General features: G+C 39.5%; 1 protein-coding gene across 1 annotated transcript in view; it reads right to left on the bottom strand.

Annotated features, from left to right (window-relative positions):
- Positions 1-4,188: 4,188 nt before the first annotated feature.
- Positions 4,189-14,857, bottom strand: part of ABCB5 (ATP binding cassette subfamily B member 5) — a gene marked incomplete at both ends in the record, with an annotated part of 33,137 nt that continues 22,468 nt past the window's right edge. The window contains 9 exons of the mRNA XM_082289305.1: positions 4,189-4,374; positions 4,894-5,040; positions 6,006-6,212; positions 7,139-7,336; positions 9,631-9,787; positions 10,254-10,394; positions 11,671-11,771; positions 12,472-12,675; positions 14,535-14,618. Coding sequence (XP_082145431.1) covers positions 4,189-4,374; positions 4,894-5,040; positions 6,006-6,212; positions 7,139-7,336; positions 9,631-9,787; positions 10,254-10,394; positions 11,671-11,771; positions 12,472-12,675; positions 14,535-14,618 — 1,425 coding nt within the window. The remainder of the gene's footprint in view (positions 4,375-4,893; positions 5,041-6,005; positions 6,213-7,138; positions 7,337-9,630; positions 9,788-10,253; positions 10,395-11,670; positions 11,772-12,471; positions 12,676-14,534; positions 14,619-14,857) is intronic.

The raw sequence follows: 14,857 nt of genomic DNA, 5'->3' as shown, positions 1-14,857 counted from the left end.
GATTCTAATTCATCCCAAAGCCTTGGCAGCCCTTTCCATGGATGAAGGTTAAAAACAGTGTTTCCCTGGGGGATGGGCCCCTCAGGACAATCAGAGAAACATTCCCTGCACTCTGGGTTCCAACATACTAGCTTTCCAGCTGACCCTAAAAAAACTCCAGTTCGTCTTTTCTCTCCGTGCTTTTCAAAAAAAAAAAAAAAAAGAAGAAGAGAGTTACTAAAAGTACAAGGGTTGAGAATTGCAATTTGAATAAAAGTTTTCCTACTTTCCATATAGTCAGCATTATTAAATAACCTCTTTACAAGGGTGTGCACTTTACAGATTTTAGATTAACATAAATTAGAATTTATAGGATGTAGAGCTAAGTAGACATTTGGTAAAAAAACCCATGGGATGATAAACATTAATTTACTCATTTGCAAACAGCATTATTCCTGAATAGATGACAGGTATTTCAAACTGAAATAGCAAGGAATGGGAAACAGCCACACCCACTGGGACTGGTACACTCCATTGCTCATACAAACAAGAAGACAAATAACTCTTTGAGGCCATAAAGATCATCAGGTCCTGTGTCCTCTAGTTCAACTACTTGTCCCCTTTCTGGTGGTTCAGTCTGCATTCGTAATTAACATTGTGACCAGAGTAACAACTGAAAAGCTTTCACCAAATTTCACAGCCGTGTAGGATACTACAATAGAGTAAAACGTTTAAATTCAGTGGTTAAGGAACTAAACAAGACTCTGGGAAGGAGAGACTATTTACTTTGGCAAACTTAAAGCAAGTGTCTGGGCTAAGTGCTTCTTGTCTTGTCACAAATGAGGCCTTTGGTGTTCTTTGACAAGCATGGGATGACCTGTTGCCTTCACATAATTATAAAATAGCAATTTTAGTGGGAAAATTAGCGAAATTCTTCTGCTGTTGGGAGAGGGTAGATTTGGTTGATAATAAAGTTAGATGCTTTCTAACTTTTGTTTTGTTATTAATACCACACAAATTCAAAATAAAAGTAAACATCCCGTCTCTAATTTAAAATACTTATTGGCAAGCCAGGAATAATGCTGTTTACAAAATGGTAAATTCATTTAATGATTTGTCTTGGTTTAGGAATGGTACTAACCAATTTAGTACTCCCATTGAGACTCTCCCAACCATGCTGCTGCTTGCTTCTCCCTTCCATGTTTTCTCCCCGACTGTGGTGGGCTGGAGAGGAGAATTGGAGGCAAAAAAGGTAAAGATCACAGGTTGAGATAGGAATAATTTACTGGAAACAGCAGGGATCAGAAAACACACTGTAAAAGTAGAAATATTAATAACAAAATTGTACAAAAGAAAGTGATTCACATGCAATATTTCACTGCAGAGACTGACCCAGCCATAGCCATGACACCTGATAGCTTCTCCTGCTCAAAACCGGAGCCACCTGTCTGCTCCGTCTAGCTCGGAATTGGAATTACCCCACCACTCCCACCACCACACTTACCTGACTGAAAAGAATCCCTTCTTCCCAGAAGAGGCTGTTTGCCCCGCCCCAGGCAGTGATGAAGTGGTCTAGAATATCTTCTGGGTCCTGGCCCCTCCTGGCTACTGCAAAAACTAACCTCATCCTGGCCAGAACCAGAACATGTTTATAATTACATTTTTTCTGAAATGTTTGTTCTGTGCTGCTTTTTACCCTCAGTGTCAGAGTTAAAAGTCTCCTCTAACCTTGCATAAGCCAGTGCTGGTGTTCCCCAAATGTGCCCACAATATGGTGAGTCACTGCTGGTGTCACTGGGGACCTCACCCCTAAAGTGACTGCCACGAGGATAGGGGTGAAGGGAACACATTAGCCCATGCTTGTCAAAGAACACCAAAGGCCTTGTTTGTGAGTGTACAAGGAAGCACTTAGCTCAGACACTTGCTTACTGCCAGCATTGATTTTAAGTCTCCTATGGACTTATTAAGATATGACTTCCCAGAAAAGAGAGTGTAGACTTCAGAGAAGGCAGTCAGAGGGAAAAATTGAGTGTTTACTTGGTGGAGCCAACTCTGCCCTCAAAATGTGTCCTTATATGTTTTCTTGTCTGTCAGGGTGGATTCTTTTGAGCTCTATATCATATAGGGCTTGGTGCTGAAAGAGGCACTTTTGACAGACATTCCTCTCTTAATTTAGGTCTGCTTTTAATCAGAGCATAGCCAGTTTGCAAGCTCTATGGGCATATCCAGCTGGGAAGGTGACTTGGATGGTCTGAAATAACTATCAGAGCATAGAGTTTACTATTAGTGCCTTCAAGCTGAACATATTCATCTCTTTATATCTCATGGAGTCAGTAATGTCATCCAGCTCAATTTGTATGCTAGCAGGCAGCAACTAGGTATGCTCTTTTGTCATTATTATGGATGGAATAATACAGAGGTTGAGGCCTAGTAAGAGCCTCAGAGTGGGGAGCTGTTTCCAAAGTCCATTACTGGAAAGCTCCAAAAAAATGGAGACTGGTAATGAGAAAGGGAATTGGGCAAAAATTACCCACTGTTAAGGAAAGTAGTGGATACAGTACATGCTGAAGTTACTTTCCTTTTTTATTTTCAAAATGGAGAATGAAAATCTAGTGCTTGTAATTTCAACTCCAGTGCAGAAACAAAACAGGGAAAAAAGGGAATTAACTGGAGCCCACATTAGATAACTGGGAATGTAGTAAGGGCAGCAGTTCCGTAGTATGTATCTATCACAAGAAAATGAAGAGATCACACAAGAGGGGTGTCTGAATGAGTAAAAATTCCTCTTGAAACAGTCTGAGAAAAACTGTGAGGGAGAGCAACTGTATTTATTTTGGCAAACCTGAGACCAGATTTTCTTTTCTTTTGCGTGTTTTATTCCCCTTGCAGATCCTGATGCCGGAAAATAATTGAAATGAGCAAAGGAGATCGTAATTACTGTAAGTTTGTCTGCTACAATCTGGAAATTATAAAGTACTGCAGGTTGCTCCACGCTATAAATCCTAACCCAAAGCCACGTGCAAAGCCTTGGAAAATTAAAATGCTGCAATTGGGTTCAGCCAGCCAAAAAACCCCAGCTGCTGAGTCACTCTGACTACACAGTACTTCAACTGTTAAAGGATGTATTGCAGCACCCTGAGGAATATATCAGAGGAATAACAAATTATCAAAGCACATGTGTAAACAAGCTTTGCCAACACTTCAAAAAAATCTTTGAAATTACTCATAGAATCATTTAGAATAGCAAAGACCCTTTAAATCATTGAGTCCAAATGTTAGCCTAACACTATCATGTCCACTATGAAACCATGTCCCTAAGTACCATACCTATTAAAAATAAAGGAACTTATATTGAAAACAACTTTTCTTTTTTTCCTTTATTTCAGTGAAAAGCTGTTTACATGGATATAGAAGCCATCCTAGCTCCCCCACAAAACTTTTGAAATTATCCTGATAGATACAAAGCATGATTAAACTCTGTTAGGTCAGCATTTGAAAAATACTAAACAAAAACATAGTATCTTTTATGCAGTTTATCTTGATATGCGGAAGTTGTAACTATTACAGTTATTGTCTGAAATAGAATATTGAATTCCCAAGAAATGTGTGAAGCACAGTAATATGAGAAATGTGGCATAAAGTAGGGAAAAAAAAAACCCCCATGCATCAACATTCTTCTCTTTAATGCAATATTTCTTTTTTTAATCTCAGTTTTCAGTAAGAATTGACAATCATCTTTAACTGAAGAAGAGTTTATGACTTCATCTGGCTGTTGAAGAAACCCAAAGAGCAACCACAAGCACCAACTTGCTGTTTATCCATGATGCTTAACTGCTGTCATACTCTGTTATCACCTCGATCTATGGCAGCTGCTATGGGCCAGGCTTTGGGGGGACAGTGAGAGCAGGGTACCCACCTGAGCTGTGGGTGAGACTCACCCTCCAGATCATGTCACACACCAAACTACTCAACACATTCAGTCCCTAGGACTCCTCTGTGCACCTTCTGTGACCCAGCACGGGGCATGCACTGCTCATCCCCATGGAAGTGTGGGCCAAGGGCTACACTGGATACAGCAGTCAGGCTGCAACACAGTTCCTGCTCAGTCAGCACGCACACAGCCCACAGTAATCCTCTGTGGAACTTTTCATATCTTCCCATTAAAAAAACAAAACGAAAAACCCTCAGCAAATAGTACTAATTAGAGACTTATGCATTTACAAGGGCATAGTAGTGCCCTTCCTTTGCCAGTAGCTGGCTGTGGGTGCCCTGCTCAACCACCCTGCCATTCTGGATCACCACGATGATGTCAGCTGTCTGCACGGTGGACAGGCGATGAGCGATGACGATGCAGGTCCGACCTTGCCGGGCGTTATCCAGAGCTTTCTGGACAATCTGCATACAGATACCAGGAAAATGCTGTTAGCACCTCAAAAGGCTTCCCTTGTCCTAGGAACTACATTTGATTTCTCACTCTCTTATCACCTGAATACATCTCCCACAGATATACAAGTCAGTGCAACCAGAGACCTTTGCTCAACAGGATTTCTCACTGAGGTCAGTGAGCCTGATCAAACAAATGTGAGACATGGAGAAGTGGGTTCTTGAGCATCCAGCTTGGATCAGAACACAAATTCAGTATTTACCATCTAATACGTCTGATAGGAAGACAACTGAGGTGTATCAGATCAGTGTGGAGCTTTATACTTAAAGCTTCAGGTTTTTTTTATTTAGTAAATATAAACAGCTTTCTAGTATAGTTCAATTCAAACCTTTCAGGTGGAAAAGCTACTGTGATACACCTAACTTGTTTCATAATTGAGCATTTGTAGCATGTGTACTTTCATTTTATACTACAAAATCAACTAGCCACGTACATAGGCATAAGTATTTCACATAATAATAATTATTCACCTTTTCGCTTTCTGTGTCAAGAGCAGAGGTAGCTTCATCCAGGAGCAGAACAGCAGGATTACGAACCAGAGCACGGGCAATTGCTATTCTTTGTTTTTGACCTCCAGAAAGTTGTGTTCCTTTCTCACCCACCCGGGTATTATATTTCTGGATATATAAAAAAAAATAAAAAAATAAAAAAATCACCAGTGAATACTCTTAGAGAAGGAAGATTAGAAAAGTAAAATTTTATGCATGGCTATAAAAGTATTTTCATCTTGAAAGAAAGAATAGTGCAAGCGGTTTTAAGAAAGCTAAAGCTTTATAAACATCTCTAGTACAAGCAGTTATATATACAGCTCCAAACATACCCAGTCTGAAAATTTACTCCCTCAAAGACTGGAATATGCCTTGAATGGCACCAGTAATGAGGCATCTACAGAGTTTAAGATCATAAGATTAACTAACAATTTAATTCTAACTGACATATACATGAAGAATTTGATGCTGCAGTGCTTGTGAATTAAGAATCTCATACATCATTTGTAGTAATGAAGATGAAATATTTTTCAGCATTATTACCTCAGTTTCAGATACACAGAACTACAGTGAAAAGAAGCATTCAAAGTATTTTCCTTTGTTAGAACCAAACTCTTGTCAGGCATGAAGGTCAAATGCCGCTTTTGATTTACTGCCCCTCTGTATTTAATAAGAAACACTCCCTGTGCATGTCCCTTCAATTAGAAATAGACTACTTTGTTTTACTAAATTGCTTTAGAAAAAGAAAATGTCTTTATCAGAGTTTCTGCTGTCAAGGAAAAATATATTAAAAAGTTATTATGAGTGCTTACTTGTACATAGAACATCCTCTCATTTCCTTTTCCCCATCTCCCCCTCACCCCCCAAATATTCTGGGTTGTCTACCACTGTAATAATGGAAACATTGACTTTTTTTTAACGAACAAAAAGGGATTTTAATCTTGAAACACACTGACATTTTGAAACATAAAGGCTATTATATTAGGGGAAACAAAAGTGTTTATTTTTAATTTGATCTGTGCAAGTGAGCACTACCTTGATTTCTCTATATCATTCCAAATGATCTCACTGAAGAGAACATCACTGCCTCTTACCTCTGGCAGTTTTTCAATGAAGGCATGAATATTTGCTGCTTTAGCTGCTTCTTCAATTTCCTCCTGACTAATCACCCTACTATTGTCTCCATACTGGATATTTTCAGCAATGCTGCAGTCAAACAAAATGGGCTCCTGTGACACCAGGCCCAGTCGGGACCTCAGCCATTGTAAATGCAGAGATCTGGTATCAAATCCATCTGCTACCTAGAAAAAACAACAGAAACATGATGCCAAGCTGGCTACTGAGCTAATCTACACATACCTGCTGTAAAAAGGAAACATGAATTCTAAGAGACAGCCCATTATGTGTTAGTTTCCTGGATGAAATCAAGTAAATTTTTTGCATGCAAAAATTGGAAAAGAACAGGCAGAATAGATGAAGTATTTTCCATCATTAGTTTTAAATTTTGCATTGTTTTGCTTCAGTTTCCTAGCAGGCAGAAACAACACGCAGGTAACAGGCTGTTCTTGCAGTCCTTCCAGCCCTACTGACCAAGAGAAGCACCAGGAAGCTCATGGGAAAGCCTGTCGCTTAAGAAGATAAACACAACAATAAATATTCTCAGCTGCAGGCCTTTCAATCTTACAACCTCCAAGGAGGTTTCTTTTGAATTTTATACGCATTAACAGGGGTTGCATCAAAAACACATTTAGACCTCCTGAGAGTGACACAACAACATCTATGTGAGATTACATTTGTGTCACCTGAAACACATATCTGTGTCCCTAATGCGTTAATTCACATCATCAAGAAAACTTACACACTGACAAGCATCACTGCCATTAGTATTATGCCCCTGTCTGACCAGGGTGTGAAGAGCCTTGGGGAGGAAATGCAGTTGGACATGGTCATTCCTTTCCCAGGCAAGATCTGTGACCTGAGCAAGCACAGTGTGCTAACATGGATGCTGCTGCTGGTACACGTGGGCAAATGCACAGGGAAGGCAATGACAAGGGTTTTGGGGTTGTCTACAGATCCACTGGAGGCACAGCCTCAGTAACTCACACCTCTAAAAAAAGGCATCACAACAGAGGAACTGCCAGGCTTGTTCAAATGCCTCTGAAACCTTGGCAGATAAAGAGTCCTGTAGATTTAATTACTTTTAGTAGCCACCCAAGTATATTTTTACCACTTGTCCTTCCACAGGGTCATAAAATCTCTCCAGGAGCTGAATGGATGTGCTTTTGCCACAGCCGCTGCTTCCTACTAATGCCAGAGTCTGTCCTTTGTTAACCTTCACGCTGAGTCCTTGCAAAACCTGAACTTCTGGCCTTGTTGGATATACAAAATGGATGTTTCTGAATTCAATGTTGCCTTCAAAATGGCTCTGAAAAGCAGTAGAGAGTTCACATGCTCATGTTAGCATTTATTATTTATTGTTATTAACTGTAACAACACTTGTTAAGACTTGGTTATTAAAGTGAGAGATCCAAGAAAGTTTGGGAGGGTGTTTTCAAAAGTGCTTTTGAAATTCTTTTAAGTGACATGTTGGACAAGTATAGTATAGTTATAGGATGAACTGCAGATGTAAGTCACTACATCCTTTTGGAGAAGTTTTCTGCATGTCTTGTATCTATTTTTCAGCTCATCTTTGAAAAACTGTTGCAGAATAAGCTGAGGTAGAAGGGACTCTCTGGGATCAGAGTCCAGCTCCTGGCCCTGCACAGGACCATCCCCAAGAGTCACACCGTGTCTTGAGAGTATTGTCCAAACACTTCTTGAACTCAGTCAGGCTTAGTGCTGTGATCACTTCCCTGGGGAGTCCATTCCAGTGCCCCACCACCCTCTTAATAGGCAATATCCATATTTTTCATTTCTAACATATTTGAGACATTTCTGCTTGTGATATAAACAGCATCATTTGCTTTCCTGATCTCACTCTGCAGGTAGCACACTTTGAACAAATGTAATACAAAGTCAAAATCAGAGATTAAGATAGCAGAGCTAAATTCTTCAGTAGGTTATTCACAGGCACAAAGGACAAGCTGTGTTTTAAAAAGCAGTGATAGTTGTTAATTAGCCATTCTGGCCAGGCTGATATTTAAGCACAAGTGGAAGAAAGGGGGAACATGCCAAGGCTGTTGCCTGTCCTGTTCTTTGGGGTATGAACCAGCTCCCTGTACATGCCAGCAGCACCACAAATACAATGCTCTCACAGCAGGTGATAACCTAATTTGATGGACTCAAAGCTTTCCTTTGTTAAGTCACAGGCATCACTGGTAGTTAAGTCCAGTCTATATTAGAAATGTTTTCACTTAAGTTTTATTTTACTGGAGACCTTCTGCCAAGTCTTTCAATGTCTGCGCCAGAGAACCCTGGTTCAAGAAAATATGCAAGTGTGCTCAGAGCTTTAAAGGCTGAAAATCCTGTCTGTAAGCTTGAAGTTATAGAAAACTGGATTTATGGCTTCCTGAGTAGGAGCTACCTTCTAAACCTACATGGGAAGTTAATTTTAAATTTAGATGAACTTGGATGTGCCAGTGTAATCCTTCCAGAACATGCAAATTGAAAGCATTACATTCAGAAATTTGACAAATGCTGAGGTCAGCCTCCTTAATGTCAATTTTAGCTTAGAGGCAAGGCTCTTTGGGAAATTTTTGAGTGCTTTTTGGTTTCTTACTTTTTATTGCTTTTTCCTTGTTGTGTCTTTCCTCCCCCAAATTTAGAGAAATTATTCATTAAGTTTGTTTTGACTTCACAAGAGCACATTTTTAATTGTAAGAGTTTCCACAGATGGAATAGGATGGCTTTTGGCAAAAGTGTCTCTAAAGGAACTAATCTTTCTTATTTATGAAATAATTAGAAAAATGCCCTAGTATTTTATTTCTCCTATAAACCCTTACAAAGACAACACAACTTTTATTGGAACTGACATTATCAGTGTTTTCCTGAAGCCATTTAAGATGTTAGTCAGTAGAATGAAAAGCATTATTTTTCACTCATTTGTCTGAAACCCAGAAATTAAATGGTCCCTAAATAAGTCAGTACCACTATTTATATAGTGTCTGTCTTTGACAGAACCATAGAATGGTTTGGATTGGATGGGGCCTTTAAGAACATCTAGTTGCAACTCCCCTGCCATGGGCAGGGACACTTTTCACTAGACCAGGATGCTCAGAGCCCCATCCAGCCTGGCCTTGAACACGTCCAGGGATGGGATCCCATAACTTCTCTGGGCAACCTCTTCCAGTGCCCCACCACCCTCACAGTAAAGAATTTTTACCTAGTCTCTAATAAAAACCTACTCTCAGTTTGAAGCCATTACTCCTTTTCTTGTCTCTACATGCTCTTATTAGAAGTCCCTCACCATCTGCCTTGTAGGCTCCCTTCAGGTCACAATTAGGTCATCCTAATTGAGTTACCTTTTGTGACACCCTAAGAAATATGAAACTGTGAATACAATTGCAGATAATACATCATTACTAATTTAGTTTATTACAACACTTTTTCTCTGGATAAAAAAAAGAACACTCCTTCCAAAAAAAAAAAAACAAACCAAAAAAACCCCAAAAACCAAACCAAAACAACAAAAAAACAGCAACAACCCCAAAACAAAAAACCTAAAGAAACAAATCTCCAGTATCCCTCCACACCCCAATCCAAAATACCGCCAACCCTTACCAATTTTTCACCTTCATCACTGTAACTGTCAATTAGAGGTTTTCTTTCCAAAAGTTTAAAGATTCTTTGGGCTGACATTCGAGCTTTGCCATAGTCTGGTGCCAGGGAAGCAGACTGACCAACATTCATAGCTGCAAATATGACAGAAGAGAAGACTCTAAAAAGCAAAGGACAAAGCATGATTCATTCCAGGTAGAACAATGCATTATTTTCCTACTGTTTTCTAGCATCTTTCGGTTATGATATTTCTGGAGCTCCTCACACTCCAAAACATCATCCAGTATTAGGAAGATCAACTTGTTCCCAAAGCTACTTTAGAGCTGAACAGTGGTATCATATCACTTCTCTTTGTAACACCCTCTGCCTGGAAGGGAAGTCAAAGGGCAAAAGTTTCTCCACAGTAGGTGTGTTGAGCTTGCTGCTCACTCTTGCTGTTTCTCTTCCCAAATATGCACCCTTCCCCAAAACAGCCCTTATACCCAAAGAACACTCCCAACCAGACTAAATTTCTGAATTCCCATGCCCCATTGCCTCTGTAATTTGATAAATTAATTTGCATGCATTGAAATCACTATCCTGTGTACTGATTCTGATCTTTAATACTTTTTATAAAGTATACTTACATAAATACATTTTCAAAGTTGGTCAGACAATTAGCAATGAGCCATGCCCCAAATCTGAAGACTGCTGCATTAATAAAGTACTCTGAACACTGAGCTATTCCATAGGTAAATCCATAGAAAGGGGCTTTTTTCAGAGATTTTCTGATAAAAGAAGAAACTCTCCATAAATGATTTGTAAAAGAGAAACAGCAGACACTGGCTGGGGGATAGCCAGACTTCTGGAATAAAATTTTCAAGGAATCCAGCTCACCCCCAAAATCACAACAAATCGGCCCACAACACACACATTCACAAACAACCCTTGCCAGACCCTAAGAGCCCCTGGCCTCATGACACAGAGCTGCCCTTAGGACAGAAAGCAATGAAATCCTTGATCCACAGTTATGTTAAATTGAATCTCCTTCCTTTGCTTTTATAGCAGGGCAGGTCACTACAGCAGTTAGTTAAAATGAAATAAGTTAATAACTGCCCCATATGACCCATTTTATTAAGAAAACAAGCAGGATCCAGCCTGACCCAAGAGCTGCCTGTGGGCTTCCCCCAGCTCATCCCAATTCAGAGCGGGGACCTATTGCTGAGTATCCCCACAGAGATTCAGACTATGATGCTACTTCTCAATCTGTCCCTCTGGAAAGGTTTCATTTTGTGTTGCTAATTGAACACACATCGAATCAGAGTCTGTCCTCATTGTTTAGGGTGCTCTCTGAGGAAGAGGAAATCTTTCTAGTCTGAGCTGTAAATCAGACCTGTGACAGTCCAGGCAAGCGTCCTGCCAAAATCTGGGTTCTTAGCAGTTCACCAGACCTTGAATTTTAACATTATTTTGGCTGAGGACAGATTGTGCAATACATAATTTTCAATTCTTTCTTTTACATTAAAAACAATTTAGATTTTGGGCTATTTTATTTAAGTAAAATGGAGCTAGAAAAATGTTGCAGCCGTGGTGATTCAAATGCATTTTCATTGGAGACAAGTCAGTGGGACATAGTGGATCAAACAAGGGAAACATACAAAATTCTTTTCAAGGTTTCAAAATCATATGAGAGGAATAAAACTGGTTTATGTTATAAGGGTGTGGTGGAACTGTCAGTTCTTACGTGGTATCAGTGCAATACACTGAAATGGAGTGAACATATATCCTATATTGTAGGCAAACACAATATTGTTTAACACATATGCAGAGAATGCAGTTTATAAAGTGTTTGCATAATAAAAGACAAATCCTGCAATGTTTTTTTCACTCTGCACTTAATGTATATAAAAATATAGGGACCATACAAATTTTACAGCTATATGAACAGCTATTGATATTCTTACCAGTCTTTTGGGTATTGGATATTCCAAGAAAGGTATTTACAGTAAATATGAAAGACTGAAGTGTACAAAGAAAGAATTACTAAAGAGAAAAAAAACCCACCTATATGTACGATTCAAACTAGAAATATATCTTTCATAAAATATTTCTTCCCTGGTCAGTGAAGCTACAGTTCTTATGTTTTCAACTGATTCTGTTGAAATCTAAACAAAGAGATTAAACAAATAACAGGTGATCCCTTACAACTGCAATCTACAACATACCTCCTGAACACTTGATTTCTTTTCTAGCATTTATTATTTTAGATCAGAAAGTGCTGCTTAAGAGTAGGGATCAAGGTAAAGGAAAGTCCTGAGCAATGCAATTATTCAGCAGGAGTGTCTTCCCTAACCCATGGGTTGTGGCCCTCATGAATTAAACCCAATTTAATAAAATGGGAACAAACACTAGTCCTCTGGACACAGCTTGCTCTTTTTGCATGGACTACTTCCATCTCCTGGACGACCACTACCAGGTGAACAAAGGCTGAAATTCTTGAGCACATTAATGGCTTGCCTTTATGACAGAATAAAAAGATATCAATGTTTCAACACTTCTGGCTGCAGCAGAGTAGTGCAGAGCCCCACTGCTTGCCCTAGGCTCAAGGTGCACCAGGGCAGGGGCTGCTTCTGCTGCAGCTGCCACTGCCCAGAAATCCACTATGGAGGCTTTCAAATGCATTTTTAAACTGATCTTGCAGATATTTTGTGTTATCTGTGCTTTGCTTTTCTTGAAGATACATAAACATTCCCCTCAACACCCTTCATTTATCTAGGATAATTGAGTCAGCTATAATATAACTACAATGTTGTCCTTAAAAGTTATTTCACACCAGAACTCTGTAGTTAAAATTGAAGAACTTACTCTTCCAGCCTCTTCCAAAGCTTTTTGGTCTTCTGCAGCATGACCAGACATAGAGCTAGCACTCACAGCATTTGCACCAACAATAAAAGGAATGCAGGCCAGGATAAGCAAAGTCAGCTGCCAGCCATATACAAATGCAATAATGATGGCAGTTGCAAGGGTAAAGACAGACATAGTCATCAGTGCAAGACGGCTTCCAGTTGCCTAACAAAACCCCAGAAACCCCCCAAATATATGTCATTAGCTTTTTCTTTTTGTTGCTCAAATTACCACTTCCAATCACTGTAGTCAAGGCCAGCGATTTGGCTGGTAAATGAAACCATGCATGATCACATGTTTGGACATCATGCACTAACTTCTATACCCATTCCTAGAGATTCCTCATACCTGCCAGCATTGAGGCCTACAAGAGGTGTTAACGTAGAGAGTCGGATGTGACAGTTGTTTAATGAAATGTATCTGGAACTTCACACACTACCCACAGTAGAGAAAATTGTGACCACTGTAGGGCAAATTGGCAGTTAGATGTCCAGCATTAGGCAAGGAGGCCTTGGTTCTAACAGCAGCCATCCACTGAGACTCACCACACTAACATGGTTAAAAATATTTGTCCTCAGCTTCTCACACTGCTGCACTTGGGGTTGGGTTCTTAGAGAAAAGAAATCTGAATTTGGCCACCCTGCAGAAATGTTTTATCTCAGCAGGATAATGAGTAGGAAATATTAACTCTGACTGAAGAATTCTCACCTTCTCCCAGCCTGTATAACCTTTTCATCAAAAACTTTTTAAAATGAGAGTTGATTAACATCCAGCATCCGGGTGGGCTCTGATCTTCAGAAAAAACTTCTACAAACAGCCCTATGGAAATAGTTAATCTTCCAGAACTTGGCGTGATGGTAAAAACAAAAATCCTTGGGTGGGAAGCAAATATTCTTCTTTCTTTTGCCAAAGACTTTCCTGCCCTTAAAGGACTTTTCTGGCTCAATAAATTTAAAATATTAATAATTAAACCTATGCCAAGGTGAATTGTTGCCATATGTTCTAGGGGTTGCACATAAAGATGGATTTGGAAACTTCAACCAGTGCAGCATGAGGCATGGTACTGACTTACTGACAGCTCTGGCTCTCCAGAGAACACAAGAGCACTGGAGACCCGGTCATGCCCTTAGTTGTTTTTTTGAAGTTAGGGAACTGTGTGCACCCCTCCTTTTTACTGCCCTGACAGTTCATTGCCACTGAAGCAAACAAACTTTAAAAGATGAAAATTACTCAATTTTGTCAAAGACCATTTTATCCCTGCAAGCCCATAATGAAGGAGGGCCGGAGAGGAACAAAAACCTATGGAGACTGAAAAATGTAGGGTTTAAAGGATGTACAAATATGAAGGGAAAAAAAGCCACTAGTAAACTTCTCCCCACAAGTCCTGCAGTGATTTTTTTCCCCCGCAAAGAGATGGGAAGAAACAAATGTTTGGCAGATTGTCAAGTTCTGCTGATGAGGTGAGCAGTTGGAAGAACTGTGCAGAATTTGCCATATTCTCTTGTCAGTGTCCAGCAGTCACCTCCTTGAGTAGATCCCTAGAGATTCCTCATAGGTTATTGCCCTTTGTGGGTTTTTTAAATTATGCTGGTCTATTTCTTACTGTTTGTGAAGTATATTTTGTGGCAATGAGAAGAAGAATTCTCTTCACTGAGGTCAGTAAGGTTTTACACCGTAACAGGGTTTAAAAACCTGGGGCCCAATGACTATGGTCCAAGCATATATGCAGAATTCACTTTGCATGGTGAAATGACCTACCAATTATTATATATTTAGCTCAAAGATTTGCAGGGAGGGACATGAAAGGTACGTGAACATCTACTGGATTTTTGGTAGCTCTTGTAAATTATCATCTGGGAAACCATTTCCGATGTATCTGTAGCATGCTATGTAAATGCATATGCCAGTATGTGGGATAGATTTACTACTTTATTTTCTGAAATAATCTTGGAGTTCCTTGCCAGTTGCAATTAATATTTGTAAGGAAAAAGATACTTAAAAAACACATAAAAGGATCAACATACGCCTTTAACTTGGGAAGCATCTGTAGCAAGACGAGTTAACAGAACACCAACAGCATTTTTCTGGTCGTCATACCATCCAATCTCCTTCAAGAAAAGACATTGATTTTTGTTTCAAAAACTTACATGAAAGCACAAAAAAGTATGGCTAACTGAGTATTCTTTCTCTGTAGTCATCATTTCCAAGTAAACTAAAAGAAAAAGCCTAAAAAGCATTGGTCTTTTGTGGACATCTAGTTGTTCATAATCAAAGTGTTATTGGCTGCTATGCTTTCCTGAACATGCCTATTTAGAAACTTTTATTATAACCCCCACTTACTTAAAAA

The sequence above is a fragment of the Coloeus monedula genome (assembly GCF_965178545.1).
Source record: "Coloeus monedula genome assembly, chromosome: 1".
NCBI classification, from domain to species: Eukaryota; Metazoa; Chordata; class Aves; order Passeriformes; family Corvidae; genus Coloeus; species Coloeus monedula.
Note: the sequence above shows the minus strand (reverse complement) of the source record. Positions and strands in the feature narration are given on the sequence as shown.